General features: G+C 40.0%; 1 protein-coding gene and 1 long non-coding RNA gene across 2 annotated transcripts; one reads left to right on the top strand and one right to left on the bottom strand.

The window, feature by feature from the left end:
• Positions 1–315: 315 nt before the first annotated feature.
• Positions 316–12,470, bottom strand: LOC130153091 (uncharacterized). The gene is made up of 3 exons (XR_008823212.1): positions 12,376–12,470; positions 11,721–11,827; positions 316–1,246 (listed from the first exon to the last, which is right to left on the bottom strand). It is a non-coding gene; the product is annotated as an uncharacterized LOC130153091 (long non-coding RNA).
• On the top strand, positions 10,669–17,000 carry LOC130153089 (alpha-1-antitrypsin-like). Its single transcript, XM_056347536.1, has 5 exons — positions 10,669–10,860; positions 12,477–13,146; positions 14,656–14,926; positions 15,579–15,726; positions 16,728–17,000. Exons 2-5 carry the CDS (start codon positions 12,489–12,491, stop codon positions 16,917–16,919), a joined length of 1,269 nt encoding a protein of 422 aa, XP_056203511.1. The 5' UTR covers positions 10,669–10,860; positions 12,477–12,488; the 3' UTR covers positions 16,920–17,000.
• The last annotated feature ends 772 nt before the right edge of the window (positions 17,001–17,772 follow it).

Genomic DNA, 17,772 nt, shown 5'->3' with positions numbered 1-17,772 from the left:
TATTTTTTCTTTAATGTAATAAATCACCATCATTAGCATGTCTTATTAAAATACAGAAAGAAAATTAAAGTGCTTAAATTACAGACTGATTAAATCTTTTGCTACAGAATATCTCAAACTGGTAGAAAAAAAAAAGTAAAATATAAATAGCAACTTTTTAGGCTTTACTGTCTTAAAATGTCTGTGAAAAAAATAACTTTAAAATTATTGTGCATATTTCTAAAATATAATTATCTTGATTGGTTTGGGGATCTTTATTCTCTTTGACGGTAAACTATGCTATCAATATTAGTAAATTGTAGCTGTAAGTATACTAATAAGGAATATAAGAAGCTTTCCATGTCTATCTGCCAACCACGTAACATGACATTCACTCTCAAAGTGCTCTTCATGTAAACCAGTGACAAAAGTTTCTTACTCAAAACTGTGTTTAGCCTGTTCAATATTTAGTAACAAACAGTTGGTTTCATACCTCTAAACATAACAAGGGCTTGGGTTTGGTGTAATACAGATAAACTGATTCTATAGAAGATCATTTAAAAGTTCTTGGCAAATCTCAGGGCTAGTTCAGGATGGCATGCCAAAGTCCAGCTGTGCAATGGCAAATGTCTCTGTAGGTGAATACAGAGACTTTGTGTTTGTTGTTCCTCATGGACCTCAGATCAATAGTCTTTGTTTGTTCGTAGGAAAAAGATACCTAAAAGATATTTTGCCAATCAGATCTCACTTTGAGAGGTAACTTTGTTGCTTAACTTATTTGAAAGTGGCTAGAGAAAAATCAAGCTGAATTAAGAACCAAAAAATATCATGTTGGTAGGGACTCACCTTCAAATGGGAGCAGGGACCTTATATATACGTCTTGCTTCCATTTCCTTTCTATTTTGACAAAAACCAGGGAGTGCCCATCACTGCAAATGTGCAGCAGAAAGCAAATTTGTGTGGTAAATAATGAGTACAGAAGGACTGCACACACCTCACCCCCACAAACTGTCAGCCTTAAGGTACTCACTGATACAGTGCAGGCATGGTTTGTTCATTCAATCTGCTGGTTTATTGTGTCTTCTTTCCTGGACTTTTGTTTCTTGGTTTGCTCGTTGACTGTGAATTTTGTGACCAAGAAGCCTCAGTGCAACAAAGGACTTTCCTCCTAGTTAGTCAAGAGTTTCTGCTGCTGTGTGCAAGCACTGTGGTGTACCACTTCAATGCAGTGACACTGCTGGAGGATGGAGCTGGCCTGATGAACCACCTGAGGGAAAAAGCGTGAAGGAAGCCTACACACAAATCTGATGTGGGAGTGCATGCAACTGTGCACATGCAGGAGCTGCAGCCTCAGCACTGCCTGTGTGGACCCTAGGAGAAACCCATGATGGTATGGCTGAAAGTAGTCTTCTGTAAAGGCTGTTTTAGGTCAACAGCCATAGAAGAAGACTTGCCAGCACAGCAGAAGTTTTGCAACAGCACATGCTGAGCAGCTCTCTGAAATAAGGAGCAAAGGAAAATAAGCACTGCGGGAAGAGCGGTACTCTGTGTATTTGTTGTGATAACTAGGAAGGAGTTGTCTAGAGAAGTGAAACAAAGTCTAAAAGCATAAGTAAGGAGCTCAGAAACCAGGGTTAACCCCTGGTGGATATAGATTTAATTCTTACCTACAAACACTGTGACATTTGAAGAAAACTAGCTGCAATTCTGAGTAGTACTAAAGATCATAAAAGAAGGAACAAACAAAAATAAGCAGTGTATACGGGTGGAGGGGCAGACAGGGGAATAATATGTTTAAATTAATTCAAAGAAAATAACATATTTCAAACAGGCAGTGGTTAGCACCAATGTGCACGGCTGTCATTGTTCCTAGAGCTGTGCACCATCTGCTAGAAAGAAACTAAAGGTGTATAACATAAGCCACAGCTTTAAAGGTTATGGGCTGAAAAGCAAATTGTGTACTCTGCTGGAAAGACCTACTAACCTCTGTAAAACATAAGCACAAATAAGAACCCATATTTTGGCAACGGTAAAAGGCACAGGCTGAGCAATGAGAAAAAACTCCTGACCAAACCGAGGCATGTAGTTCTGATGTCAATGTGTCATTATCAAACAGGAGATATCATAGAATCATACCATAATTTAGGTCCTTTGCAAAGTAATCACCTCTTAATCTGTTTTCTAATGTGTAACTACTAAATAGTCACACCTTATTAGCATTGTCTTCATACTGACTGACCTCTTACATTCTTGTACCGTATGATACTGTTCTTTCTGCATATCAAGCTTAGGATGTAATGACAAAGACAAATTTTAGGAAGGTTTGTAAAGTTCTGGTGAGGACTGACCCAACGATACTTCAGGGATGGTGAGGAAAGAGTCTCCCCTTAATGACAGCATACCTTTCCTGGTGCTCGTCATCGATCAGCACACCCACATTGTTATCTGAATGGGAAAATTGTTATCCCTGCAGGAAAATAGTGCCATTCACGTCACAGACCCATCAGTTGGGGGTGTCCAATTTCTCAAAGTCAGATGTCATAATTTGTGTATTCAGACAGTCTAGCAATTGTCATACAATTAGTAATTAACAGATATTCCTGGGCAGTACTTTAAAAAAAACGTTTAAATGGACATGCAAGTGTTTGTTATGAGTTAATTGAAAAATACATCTTGGACTTTTATCACAATACCTTTAAAAGAAATTAAACCACCAGATGCCTGCATTGAAAAAAGAGAAAAAGGAAAAGACCTTACTCAGAAGATGATTTACATCCTCCAGGACTATTTTTACCTTCTTACCCAGTTGCCTTATGCCACGTGGAGTGCAAGTGATAGAACAAAGAGCAGATGACACCTTGGCTAAAGGGGCATCTTGTAAGTGGTGTGAACATGAGATAACATTCATATTGGAGCCTGCGTTACCAGTGTTATTTATGGCACAGTTTCTTATTTTACCTCTGTAAAAGGGTGGTTTTGACAGTGGTGGTAAAGAGAAGCACCACTCTACAAATCAAGGACTGGGAAAATAGCTGCTCTTGCAAAATGTTGAGAAAATAGAAATGTTCTTGGAAGTTCTGTGAAGAAACATGTCATGTCTTGAAAAGCATGACTCTCTCCTGAAAAAAGGCTAAAGCCCATAGGGAGCAGGTGGGAGGGAGAGGGAAATTACCAAGGTGGCCAAGATGTCTACGTTGTGCTGTGAAAGGCAGAGACACAAGTTGAGGTCCCTCTTGCAGCTGCCATGAGGTAGGGAAGCTGGGAAGTGAGAGCAGCCTGTCTATATGCTGGGGCTCATTAGCCCATCATGCAATGTAGACTTAGAGCCTTTCTTAGGCTTGACTGGAACTTAATTAGCAGTTGTTAAAGCTTTCGGCGTAAACAAGCCAGAAAGTGATGCCAATGGAAAGAGAATCAAAGGAAATGGTTGTAGAGGAAAAGATTTAATGCCAGACTTTTCACCTCCATCGGTTTGGTGTTGTTTAGTCACCGAGCCCAGGCTCAGACCCATGCTAGTGCAACTGCACAGTTGCTTCTCTATCCTTGGAATCCAAAAGTTGGCGGGGGTTCACCACTCACATGCTGACCACATAAGGTCCTTAAAGCTTTAAAACTTAAAGCTTTAAAAGCTTTTAAAACACTCAGGATAAAGATTCTGCCTTTCTGTTAACTTTCCACACTTGTGCCATTTTTATGCTACACTTGCATTGTCTGATTTATGTACTGTATGGTATATATAAAGTTTTGGGTTTAAGCTTTTGGCTCTGGCATTTGCATATCTTTGAGTCTCTGGGGCAGGCTTCCTGACCTTCTTTCTCCAAGGCAAGCTCATGTATAGGAGCTGGCAGCTGATGTGACACAATCACTTCTTACTCCTTCTTCCTTATTTTGGAAGTAGGTGGGGCTCGCCCTCCACAGCAGTTTTACACATCAGCAAATGGAGTTTCTCTTCTGAGACATAAAATACATATATATATGTAAACTGCCAGCAATTGCCACCTTAGTATCTGCTCAAGACTGCTCCCTGCCAGGCTCAATGAGGTGATGATTACCTCTCTCTTTTTGATTTTGTAGATCTGGTACAGTGGAGTTAAACCCAGTGTTTAGTTTAGACCTACTTGCATCCAACTAATTCAGTAAAGTCCTATGAATCATAGATGAAACTCAGAGCCATTCCAATCTGAGGTGACTCACTTTTTGGCCAGTTTTTGAATAGTATAAAACGTGGAGGCTCCTTAAAGAAATAATTCACTTTCATCACTAAAAAGAAAATAAGGAAAAAAGAGGAGGACAAAACCAAATTTGGGGTAAACACCCATAGTTGCAATTCTTGCTTCTTTAAAAAAAAAAAAAAATCCTTTCTGTAGTTCTGCCGCTGTACAAATGAAGGCATCACAGATACACATCTTCATTTACTTCAGCACAGCAAAATTAAAAGAGCAAATTAGTTCAGAGGCTGTAAGGGGGTCTGATATGTCACATCTTTCCATTTTATAACAGTAAAGACTATGTTTATGTAGTTTCTGTTTTACTGACATTGATCCCCAAAATGTTCTTCCCTTGATGCCCCAAGAAATCCAGCTCTTGTTTTCTTTCCAAAGCACTCCAGTTGGATGTGACCTGTGTGCTTTGGATGGAGGTGGGATTTGGGTGGGGAAACGTGATGAAAGGTCACGAGAAGTTTAAGGGGAAAACAGCCTCTCTAAACACTTCAGTATTCATGGAGTTTGGCAACGTAGAACTAACCACTGAGACCTAAGCCTTGTATCTCATTTCTGCGGGCAAAAATGAGGAATTATTTTTGGCATTCTGTGGATTTAATGGGTGTTCCAGTCTTTCTTTAGAAACTACTTCAAAAACGTTAATTAAACCCCCTTTTTCTCATTGCATGTTGGTCTTTGAGTTCAATCACAGATCTTAACTAGCATAAAATTAACCACTCTAAGAAATATTGATGGCATTCTATGGAAAGATAATTTTCCTCTATGGAAAGAAATAATTTTCATCATGCTTTCTTACTTAGTTGTCAATGCCATTCCGTACTATCCTGTAAGTGACAGCCAGCAAACAAGAAATCCACTGTGTGATTAGGTACAGACAGCAAAGAAGTCCACTGTAGGTTTCACTAACTGGTCACCCCAGTAAACAGTACAGCTTCAGAGCTGTAAATTACATAAACATATCCTGGAAAGCAGGAACATATTTGAAACCTGGCTTATCTCAAGGTAGGCACCAGTAACGCTGACTTCACATTTAAGCTTTACAAGTAGACCATGGCAAAGGAAAGTAACGAGAACTTTTTATTCTCTCCTTTGAGCATTTCTACTGCTTTCACGATGCTCTCCGGGGCGGGGTGTGTGTGTGTGTGTGTGTGTGTGTGTCTTTCCAGCTCCTGGGCTAGCTTTCTTCAGATGTATTCACGCCAGGGAGTCACTGCATCAGGGACCTCCCTTCACACTTCTGCTGTCCAATTCCCATTCCTGTGGATTTTGTCCCCTTTCTTTGCAGGATGTTCACAAAGCCCTGCTGGATTTTGGTGGGAAGCACAGGAAAGCACAGGGCTGCTGAATATAAGTTTAGTTCTTGTCCTCTCACTATTCAGCATTCGTCACAGATTGTGACAGCAAACAGTGGGGACACTTTGTCTTAGATTTTTGGGTTTGGAAATCCATGTAAGGGAATTTTCTAATCTTGCACTTGTGCTATGAATATCAACATGTGAAGAAAAGAAAAGGGGTAATGTTTAAAGTATAAAAAAAGATGCTGTAAACTTAAACCTGTGACTATCTCTGTGCAGGCTTAATGCTGCCTTGAGAAGCCTAGCTCTGTGCAGGCTCTTGCACCCTGATGGAATGGTGCATGTTGGAGATATCGTAGTGTTAAGGGCTTTGCCACATGAATTGTGGTTTCCTGGATGATCCAAATGTTTGACATGACCAAATGTCTAGAGTATGAGTTTTGTATAGGCATTGCCAATGTTTAGCTTGAAAACATCCTCTATCAAAACTCAAAATAAAGAGCATGTTATCTTATTAACTGTGACCTAGTTTTAAATTGGACAAAAGGAAGCAAAGTTTCTATGCAAAGAGAACTTAAAATAGCAAGAATTTAACCACACAATACTTGAAAGGCAAAGAAAACTTGCAAGGAGTGATCTTTCTTTCACATTCATACATGCATCACTAGCCAGCTGTACTAACAGATAGTGTGCCAGCAGCAAGCTGTCAGATTAGGTTGGGCTAATTAAACCTTATTACTTTGTTAGGCATGGCTCATTGAACATCCACTGTGTAACTGTTTGCAGAAATTCACCAATTCTTACAGCCCTAACTGAGTGAAAACATGAAGTTAGAACTGTCTTTAATATCAGTGACAAAACCCAACATGGTTGTCTCCCATAAAAGTATAAACACATCAGATTAGAGTAACCCAGCACATGAACTGTGTTTATATTACAGCTAAGAGCAAATGTGCTAAAGAGAAAAATGAAGCAAGCCAGCAAGAGACATTTCAGTTGCATCCAGAACCTGTGTTTGTATGCTTAACAGGATTTTAAGCTGCTGATTTTAAAAAGTTTTTTAAGCCAATCATCACTACTCAGAAAAAAAAAAAAAAGGTTAAATTACAGCTACTTAGCACCAGGAAGACTTTTCCACGGACAAACTTTCCACTACCATAATTAGAGTTTTCAAAGCGGGAGTTTTAAAATTGCACTTTGTAAGTCACAGCAGGGTTCCTGGATAAAAAAATTACTTGGCCAGCAAATATCAAGCACCTGCTAAATGTAAGCGTGAAGTACAGATGATTATTAAGGCACTTTCATTTTGGTTCAAAAACATGGATTTAGAAAATCTCTTCCCAGCCATTCTGGTGTAAGAAGTTTGCTTTCCACATGACACAGAAAAAACTATCAAATAAGTAAATTCTACAGGTTTTCTCTGAATCAATAAATACTATATATGTACAGGAAACTTTTGATGGTTTAATGAGTGAAATAAAATGGGATTATATCCTTTCTTTACTGAGGTTTTAGAGCTGAAAAGTTATCTTCAAGGCTTTGCAGTATGAAAATTATAACACAACCATTTTGTACATCTCTATAACCAAGTTGCGTTTCTCACTGCACTTCTGTAGTTGGGAGTGCTTTTTACATGGGTATCTATTAAAAGAAAACTAAGGAAAATCTTGAATAGATGTTAGAACTATGAAATATGAAATTTGTTATCCAAAAGTAATGATTTTAATTGCAGTCAGGAACTGAACTCCTGCTGTATTATGTTTGACTGACATGTGAATACCATTTCTATCTAGACTCAACGACAATCATAGATCTATGTTCCCTCTGGATGATTTGATGATACCATTCATCATCTGTAACTTCCATAGTCATTGTTTGAAATGCATATGTTTACCTCTAAAATTATCCAAATCACTATGTTGAAGACTCTAATATTAGAGTAACAAGCTCCTGACTTAGAGGTCTCATTAATTTCAACCTACAGTATAAATGAGCATGCAGGATCTGTCAAATAGGATAACAGATCTAAGACAAATATTTTTTAGAAAAATAAATGCAGGGAAGGTTCTTACATGAACCACCACCAGGCTAAGTGTGGCTTGTCTTCCTTGCAGCCTCCTTCCCTGCTGACTTGAAGGCCAGGGGTGGGCAGACCTTATAGACCTATTGCAAAAATGGAAGTTTATGGGCACATTTGAATGCAGCCACATACATCTTCAAGACATATTCTAGATAGGCTCTTCAACACAACACTGACCATTGCTCCAGAACCTGCCCCCCCCCCCCCCCCCCCCCCACACACACACACTAACTGCATCCTTTCAGCTAGAGTTTGGTGCTGGGGTAAGCACTGGTGAATTTTGCAAACATGTATACTGTCTTTGTAGATGGGACATGAAGACAGCCATGGACCAGCTGTACAGGTATGTGATATGTAATGTGGATATTACAGGTCTTCCAGAATGGGGTGGCCGTGTCTGCTCTGCAAGCCCTTGGTCTGAATCTTCCCTCAGCTAAAGCCGACATTCTGCTGCCTTGAGACATTGCCATTGTTTGTTTTGCTTTTCTTTCAGAGGGGCCAAAATAACAAGAGTTATGTAACAGCCCAAGAAAATGTTTATATACAGTGATGCTTAGGGTGGTCATTGCATTCAGCAGAGCACGGCTGGGGCTGCCTAAGGTTGCAATTTTTGCTGAGCATTTGCTGATGAAAGGAGCTCAGCAGTTCATACCAAAGACAACTGGAGTAAAATAGTATGAGTACAGTCACATGTTCAGGAATAAACTAAGGTGTAAATCAAAGCAGCAGTGTACGTACGTTGTGCAGGTTACTCTCTCCAGAAGCAGGCCCTGTGGTGGAACAGCTGCTGGCTTGCAGAATCTCTGCTGATCTCCCTAGTAGGACAATGGACCACTTCTTCGAGCCACCAAGAACACTGATAATTGAAGCAAAGAGGCATATTTTGAAAGAGTTTCAAAATCAAGACACACTGATTTTCAACAACAGAATAATACAGATGAATGTCTAAACAGCAAAAACATCTGCATTTGTGTCTCTGCCAGAGTTTTCTCACTTAACTGAAGCATGCTTTGGTTCAACTCAGAGTCGTGCAGGGAATCCAGAATTACCCCCAACCCTTGCACATAACTCTTCTTTACAACACTGAGTCTTGCTCCTGCTACCTTCCTCTTCAGCTGACTGCAGCTGCACAGTGGACTCTACTGCCCAGGCTTCCTCTTCTGGTGTGACTAAATCTCAATTTTACTCAGAGGCTCAAACAAAGCCTCTGAGTGTGGGACTCTTTCTGAACCAATGCTAAGTTCATTTGGGGGGAAAAATCCAAGCTGAATGTTAATTACCCCTTCTGTTCTGCTTTTCATAGAACAGAAAGTTAGCTTGGTTTAACATATTGTAGCAGGTGTCCGAGCCGCATGATTTAGGAAACTAAAACCCCAAGGCAGCCCATAACACACCTCAGGAGATGTTTCAGCATTTGTGTCATTAGCTAGCAATAACCTAGGAAGCTCTGTCTGGTAGAACAGCTGCTCATGGTCATGGACCTCTTCTCTCCGAAGTGTTTGACTTTGGCAGTTATGCATGTTTAGGGACAGCAAACATGAAAGCCAGCTGGCCCTGCAATCACTGACTTCTACCTGCTCTGCATGGCTACATCAGCGTTTATCTGTGTCCTCAGATAATTTTGTTTTAATCCTTGTAATGTTTAACAGAAGTGTAAATGCTTAACGCTGCTCAGTTGTATGACTAAAGAAGTAGCACAGAACAGCCAACAACCTGACTGTCTTGGGGCACTGTGAGCATCTCACTCTTTTTCCTGAAAGTCTGCATTTGTGCAATCATACATTCCAGCTTATGCATTATTTTAATTCATATGCACTGGGTTTGTGCCCGGCAAAAAGAGAACAGTGTGCTCCATCAAGCCTTACTGGACCTACACAAGCACTCCAGGGCACAGAAGTGACTAGTACTCTAGTAAGAAAAAATACAAATTCAAAACTAAAGTACTTAACAGCAAGTTCTGGCTATACCTAAAACAAGCATGTAGAGTTCAGCTGTATTCTGAGGGAGGGGCGGGGAAACACCGAGGCTGTAGATACTGTGCAGGGAACCTAGCTCCCCTACCAGTGGCATGGATCCCAGTAGCTAAAGAACTGCCCCTGAAAGCAGCACAGCTGGGAACTAGGAACAGCCATGCTTACACTGTTTTACTTACGGAGGGGATTGCGCCACCCCTCCCTAAGCAGATGTGAACAAGTCCTGCAAGGTGCAGCAGAGGCATAGAGGGACTGAGAAGGCATTTTCCTGACTGGCTGATCAAAACATGCATCTAAACAATTCATCCAGCCACGAAGGCTTGTCAGCTAGCTTCACAGCACTTATCTTCCTTTGGAAAAATCCCAGGAAATTTTAAATACACCTCTACAAGATGGCTGAGGCTTGTTGTTTGAGACTGCCTGGATTTGTTACTGGTTAATATTATTGGGTTACTGTCTTGTTTGCTATTCTTTGAGGGATTTGGGACTGTGTCTTGATTTACTATTTATATGTTACAACAGTTGCATTTGTTCAGTATTGTATTTGGGCACTCACAGTGATGGCACACATTTTATGCAGCTTTTTCAAGTACTAAAATCTATACTAAGACTTTTCAGGTCTTGATATATTGGGTGCTCCTTGACTGAGAGAATTACTAGCTTGTGAGAAGACACAGTGTCTGAAAGATTGCAAGATTACTGTTCAATATCCAGCTAAAATTCACCATTCTTACACAAATGAATGAAGTATCCATGTTATTAATGAGGATAAGAGGATTCATTGCCTTCTGAGTAGTGACCAGTAGGGTCTCTACTGTGTAGAAATAAAAGATAAGATGTTGACACTGAAGTGGAGTCCAGTGGGTTGGGTAACATAGCTAAGCCCAAGCAGTACTCTCTGCAGCTCCCTCACCCTGACCCTGGCCCCTTCAGAGCTTAGTGCTGGGCAAAACTGTGTGTCTCTAGATGAACGGTTATCTCTATCTCAGGAAGTGTATAGGGAAAAGTAGCTGCCCTTGGCACCAAAATCTCATTTTCAATAAATATTTGCTTAGGAGTTACACATCCTTTGATACACAACACTCCCCTCTACTGACCAGCTGGGCCCCGTGGTCTTTGTTCTCTGTTTGGAGTGATGTGGACATACGCATACAGTGTCCAAGAAAACTAGCTTCATCAATATTCAGCTTTGTCCTTTGTGTAATAGGTATTTGAAGCCACATAATGTTTAACAGAGGAAAACAGCAGTATGAGTAAGGCAGCAAGAAACAGCACAACCCATACGAGAGCAGGACCCTTCTGAATGTAAAGTAAGTACCCAGTTATCTTTACCTTAACAATTTTGATGCAGCTGTAAGGCACTTAGCTAGTGAGTCATGAAGCACATCTGCTTTTGAGCATGAAATCTGGTTTCTAAGCACTCAGATGACAGCAGAGCTTAATTTCAAGAAATATTGAATAGCAGATTCTGGGGATACGTTATAGCAGCTCCACAGAGTATGACTGTGGTCTGCTGAATATCTATCCCAAATAGCTCTTTCACATCTAGAAGAAACCTGTTTCATTAACAAGGGGGAAGTAGTCTGACTTCCCAGATGTCAGACATTTTTTATCATTACTTATGTTCCCTAAAGCTTACAACCAGATAACTTAAACTGAAGTGAATGAGCTGGCTGATTTATACCAGCACAGTCCAGACAGGATTCATAAATTCATTTTGCTGTACCAGCCTTCTCTGTAAGCCCCAATTTACTCAGATGTCACAAAGTAAAGCTGTGGAAGGGCAAGCTGGCTCCTTCTCACCAAATCTTAGTTGTCAGTGTGCTGATACAGGGTGGGAGAAATCCCAATAAACTTCTCATCAGCTCTGCTGAACCTGTCGGAGTGCCTTTGTCATCCACTGGGGGGTGAGCAGGTAACTCATGTGAACTTCCCTGGAGCTTCAAGTAGGACATTAAATGAAGGCTATTTGGAGCTGCTTTTCTAGTCATCAGTATAACTCTCACCTGTTTTATGATAAGTTACATATCTTAGACACTACAAATCATCCCAACATGTTCTTAGTCTAACTGGTGAAAGTGAAAGCAATAAACAAACAAGCAAGCAAAAAAACCTGGCAAGATGTCATGATCCAGGTTTATGGCGCTACTCTGGCCATGGGCCCATTTACCTTATGAGAGGTGACTTCCTGATGACACAGAGTTTGGAAAGACAGGAGGGGCCAAGCCCACACTACTGACCTCTCCCTCCCAGACCGGAATTAGGGGAGGAATCCATCTGGAAGACACGTTTCGCATGAGTGGTTGTTTAAAAGCAACATATTCTGATCTAATCAGGTATTGAAGCAGAAAAGTATTACCAGCTCTCTTGTGATTATTCACCTCGTATGTTAAAATGAGTCAGAGATGAGAGAAAGAATACTACTTTTGAGTGCTGCAATCTTGTATTGTTTCCCTTTGACATAACACTGTCATTTGACGTAAACCTCATTCAATCACTAATAGCATAATAACCCAGAGAGATCTTAGAGATAAACACAAAAGAATTAAGAGATGTTCCTGATGTGCTGCCTCACCATAAAAGGATTTGCACAGAGACACACACACAAAGACTTTTCACTGTTCTCCCCCTCTCACTCTTATTTTTCTTTAATACTCACATGTTTCTTTCTCCATGTGTTTCTTTCTCCAGTAACTTGTAAAAAACAGTAAAACAGAACTGGGGTAGGCACCAATGGATAGGAATTGCAGACAGACTCAGAAGCACAAGGATTTTAAAACCACTTAGACAGTAAAAGAAGCAGGTTATGAGATAACAACAATTACCTGTTTAGCTGTTGAAGGTAGCAGCAGATAGAAATAAAAGATGAGATGTAGACACAGCTGATCTTCAGCATCCAAACCCATTTCATTCTTTGTCCACACAGTAGCTGCAAAGGATGATGAAGACCACCCTCCCGCTGTGCTTGCTAGTGGCCATGTTTCACCTTACTGTCCACAGCCTGACCCAGACTGACCACCACAACAGCAAGCCCAAGGCAACTGACCCCCAGAAGCAGCACCTCCATGAGGGGGATTCCCTTGAGTCCTGCCAACGGATAATCCCCAGCAACACAGACTTTGCCTTGCGGTTTTACAGGCAAGCAACCACACAAGAACCTGGAAAAAACATTTTTTTTTCCCCAGTCAGCATCTCCACTGCCTTCGCCTTGCTGGCTCTGGGGTCCAGAGCCACTAGCCAGGCTCAGGTGCTGGAAGGGCTGGCCTTTAATGTCACCAACACCCAGGAGGAGGAGATACACAACAGCTTTCATCATCTCCTCCTGTTGCTGAATCGCCCTGACAGCCAGGTACAGCTGAGCATGGGGAACACCCTGTTCATCGACAAACACCTGAAGCCACTGAAAACATTCCTGAAGGACATGAAAAAGCTGTACAAAGGAAAAGTTGTTTCTGTTAACTTCCAGAATTCCACGGAAGCTAAAAAAGAGGTCAATGATCATATAAAGAACCAAACCCATGGAAATATAAATGAAATACTTAAAGACCTGGATCCAAACACTCTAGTGGTGATTGTTAGCTACATTTATTTCAAAGGTATGTTACATAGATGTTTTACTGCAGTTCCTCAGTTTCACCTGCACTAAAACAAATACCCCAGATTATTTCTGAATTGTTTTTAAAAGAAAGGCCAATGCTAAGATTAGGCTATTATGATAAGAAACATTTAAAGTGCTTACGCTTTGAAACCTCTTCAACATCTAAATTTTTCTAGCATATGTTTAGGCTTCTAAGCATAAAAGTTCATCTATGTGCAGTCTTCAAGTTCTAGGGAATTGCAAGAGCACAACAGATTTATGCATTTGTGAATTTGTCTGTCAGGTTTTTTCTAATTATTTCAAAAATTACGTTTTCACCTGCTGTATAAAGTAAAAAAATAAATTCCAAATATGGAGATTAAGAAAAATTGCCCAAAACTTTAATTTACTTACAGTCCATGCCTATTAAATGGGTAGGTACCTCTAGAGTTGGAGACCAAACGTTCTATAGCTTGTCTTCACGTTATACACATTCCAAGAGGTTCTTGTGAATGCATTACTCTGGTAATGATTAACTTCCTCTTAGATGTTATATCCATTTCTAGCAGCATGCAGGACATACATGGAATTTACCACGCAGAAAGGCATGTTTGGAAATAGGCGTACTTCCAGCAAAATAGATTTTAAGTACTTCATTAAATTTGGGTGCCCTAGTCTCAGGTATCCTAGTCTCAGATGCTTTACTCTGAGGCATTTCTTTATGACACCAGAGTGTATTTTTTTTTTTGCTGGGGTGGCAGGAAGGAAAGCTCAGACTTATGAAGTTGTCAGAGTACTGTGGAATTTACATTCCATTATTTATTAATCTATTTTATTTTATTTCTATTCAACATTATAAACAAGAACATACTTACAGAATGGCAAAAGCTGTGATCCCTGTGTACATGTTCAGTGAATGACCAGATTTAATACAAAATAAAATATCACAGAAAGTTCAGTTGAATAAATATCAAGAGAATACCATTTTGAAGATTAAAGCCCTGAAGCCCTATTCCATTTCCCATAATACAGTTATGATAAGGCCCAAAAGTTCAGGTCGCTCTTGCATGTAAGCTTTTCCTTAGTGCTACAAGATGAAGAACACATGAAAAAGCATAAAAGGAGCTTAACATGGTACCTTTTAAAAGCCAGACATCTGCTGTGGAACTGGCTTTACAAGCAATAATCTAAAACCAGAAATTAACCCACTGGATCCTGGTCAGCTTTCATTTTCTTCAAATAAAATGTAAGGTAATACGATGAAGTTACTTCATTTAATCTATCTGACTGAGGAAGGTGTTGTACAAGTCCATACAAAATTTAACTTGGATATTTAGTCGTTACTGAACACAGTACAGCAAAGATAACAGGGCACAAGTTCTTTAATAAACCTGTAATATCTTTGATCTTCAAGTCTAAGTGTAAATCTTCAGATGTGGGTTTATCTGATGTACATTAGTTTGGACTATATTAATATATCCCCCCTGAAATAAGCATTCTATTGCATGCTTTCTCTTTCCGGTTTAAGCCTACTGGGAAAATCCTTTCAATATTAAGGGGACTCACAAGGACTATTTCCGTGTGAATGCAAACACCTCAGTTGAAGTAAGGATGATGACTCGAGATGGATTTTATAAAACATACTCTGACAGGAAGCTGTCTTGCAAGGTGGTGCAGATTCCTTACAAGGGAGATGTTGCAGCATTGTTTATCCTGCCCAATGAAGGAAAAATGCAGCAGCTGGAAGATGCCCTGACAAAAGACACTGTGTCTAAATGGGAAAAATCACTTGAAAAAAGGTAAATATAGAATTCTGATCCGACGCATGAAGGCAGTCAGAATCCAAAGTCTGAATATTATGATCAGGTTTTACAGTTACTGGCCTTTGCTATTGATTTGAGATAGCCATGGAATAGGTATAAAGGGACAGATCAAATGATTTGATACCTTCAGCAAATATTAGAATCAGCATTGCCTTGTGATAAGGGAAGACATCTGTGAGCTGAGAAATTTTGTTTCTCCACACACATTTTCTAGTTGATGTTAAGAACCTCCCTTGTCTTAAGCACAATATGCTAAGAGGGTTAATACTGCAACATAGAAATCAGATACCTCAAGAGGGAATGGGGTGTGGATTCCAAAAGAAAAACCTTCAGGGCTAGAAAAAGACTGCACACTTAGTCCACCAAATGCCGGCACCACCACTGCTTTCTGTCCCATCAAGTGACTCTGTTGCAGAATCAGACAAGAAAGTCCATCTGATACCTTTCTCATTATGTACTTTCTCATCCTTCAGAATCATCATCTTCCCATCTTCTTTTTGTTGCCAGATGTTTTTCAGATGAAAAGACTAACATTTTAGCACAGAAGAACTACCAGCAAGTTGGGAGTCTTCAATCCAAGGCATGTTTTCATTGCATTAACTGCCATAATTTTATTTTGAATTAACAGGAGGATAGAAGTGCATATGCCAAAAATATCGATTTCAGGCACCTACGACTTAAAGAAGATGTTAATGAGTCTGGGTGTAACTGATGTGTTTTCTGACCGGGCTGATCTGTCTGGAATCACAGGAAAGCCTGATGTGAAGGTTTCAAAAGTAAGTTTGTCAGCAGAAACAATGGTCTGTGGATTCCTCAATACCCAGTTGTCTTGCCCTAAGCTATGTTGTGAAATTTTACTTATTACTAGGGCTGGCTGATAGTCTGAACTAGAACATTTAGCTGATAAAGTGACTTTAAGTCTCTCCATGTCTCCAAGATCTGTAGATAAGGGTACTGTCTTCTGTCTGAGAGGCAAAGGTTGGGAGGGGTGTAGCGTAGGTCCCAGGAGCTAAACACAGCCCAGTTTCTGCATGCAAAAAGAAGTGTCCATGGATATCTGTGTTGGGGATGCCTTGCATATCTAGTAGAAAATATGTCCTTTTTTTCTAACATGTGCATTCTATAATTTTAAAGGATTTTAAAACTTCTATTGCTGTTGAAGGTCCTGATGAGTGCTAATCATGTAAGATTGACCAGACTTGAGGAAAACATCCCATTTACTGAAAATAATGTGAAGAGAAGCAGATAAAGTGAAGAGAAAGGGCTAGCATTCTTACAGCCATTCTGAAAGCAGTAATTACAACGTTATTGTAATTACTATTGTGGTGCTTGTAAAACAAAAAGATTAAAAATGGCCAGCAATAATTTAACAAAGAATTTGTTGTCAAGGTTGGATTTCTACTGGCTAAACTGTAATGCATGTGCTATGAGGGATACAGACAAAGCAGTTCTGGCGCCCAACTTCCTTTTCCTCTGAAACTGTCATTCCTTGTGAATTTGCTTGAACATTCTGCTTCCAATTCATTCCACAAGGTGTGCAGTTGCTAAGGTCTGTGTTGGATACACATGCTGTGAGGAACACTGAATGTGAGAATACTTGCTTATTAAGACAACACTGCTGAAAAAACCCCACCATGGGCTATAGTAGCCTTCTTCCTGGTTCCTGGCCTACCAGGAATTTTTGTGAAAGGCAGTAGCTGAATTAACTTAGTGTTAATTTGAATAATTTCACACCCTGTCCTCCACAAACATTAATTCTTGCTATATTTTTTTGTAGGCTGCTCACAAGGCCCTGCTGAAGATTCATGAGAATGGCACAGAGGCTGCAGCAGTCACTGGCACAGATTTTCTTCCTCATTCTGTTCCTCCCGTTGTTAAATTCAACCGTCCATTTTTGCTGTTGATTGTTGATCAATATACTCAAAGCATCCTCTTCATGGGAAAAATTGTAAACCCAACTGAAAAATGACTGGTCAGTGGCTGATCTTATTGATTTGAATTGATTCCTCATGCAATTGTCGTTCAATGTGATTAAAATTCTATCAAAACAGTTACTAACAATTTCCTTTTTCCAAAGAAATGAGGCAAGAGTGTGGTCATTCTTAAAACCACAGTTTTTACTTCATTCTCCAGTAGAAAGTAAACACTGAGATACACCTATTAGTGAATTAGGAAGAGTTTTATAAATCAACCTTTTAAATACCATTGTACAACAGCTTTGAAAAACAACTATCCAGCTGAGAGAACCAGTTTAAAACATTTTAAGTAAAGGCTGAATGAAGAGGCCACTCCTGACTTGTGGGTAGGAAGGAAAGCAGATGGTGAGTTTTGCTCCAGCTGGTGCCAGCTCTCACTGGGTCCTGGTGCTGAAGGGCTGACATGTGGAAATGTAAAATACAAATGCAGGCCACTCAAGGATCTTAGTTCTTCTCTTCCACGTGGATGTCATTAATGGACAAAATCATTTTTTACCTCTGAGGATATCTGTGTCAAACTGACGTCTCTCTCCTAACACAGCCTTATGGATTCAAAACAGTGTCAAAATCCAGTCAAGGCTTGGAACTTGTGAGAATCTGGAGCACCAAGAAAAGGAATATATGCTGACAGAAACACAGCCAGTCTGGTGTGGTGTCAGCCTGACTCCTTCCCTGTTCCATCCTGTGGGATCAACAACAGATGTTTAGCAGTGATAGATGTATTTAACACTGCTCAGGGGTACAGCTGCATAGACTTGGGTTAAAAACACCCAGACCCTTCTCAGTATGTTGAACCTCATTCAATTTCTTTAAATATACTGGGTTAGTGGTAGGAGTTTAATTTTT

The sequence above is a fragment of the Falco biarmicus genome, chromosome 7 (genome assembly GCF_023638135.1).
Source record: "Falco biarmicus isolate bFalBia1 chromosome 7, bFalBia1.pri, whole genome shotgun sequence".
In the NCBI taxonomy this organism is placed as follows: Eukaryota; Metazoa; Chordata; class Aves; order Falconiformes; family Falconidae; genus Falco; species Falco biarmicus.
Note: the sequence above shows the minus strand (reverse complement) of the source record. Positions and strands in the feature narration are given on the sequence as shown.

Coding starts and splice junctions, on each gene's coding strand:
- LOC130153089 (XM_056347536.1), top strand. CDS start 12,489: ATGATGAAGACCACCCTCCCGCTGTGCTTGCTAGTGGCCATGTTTCAC. Junction 13,147..14,655: donor TAGCTACATTTATTTCAAAG/GTATGTTACATA, acceptor TTCCGGTTTAAG/CCTACTGGGAAAATCCTTTC. Junction 14,927..15,578: donor GAAAAATCACTTGAAAAAAG/GTAAATATAGAA, acceptor TTGAATTAACAG/GAGGATAGAAGTGCATATGC.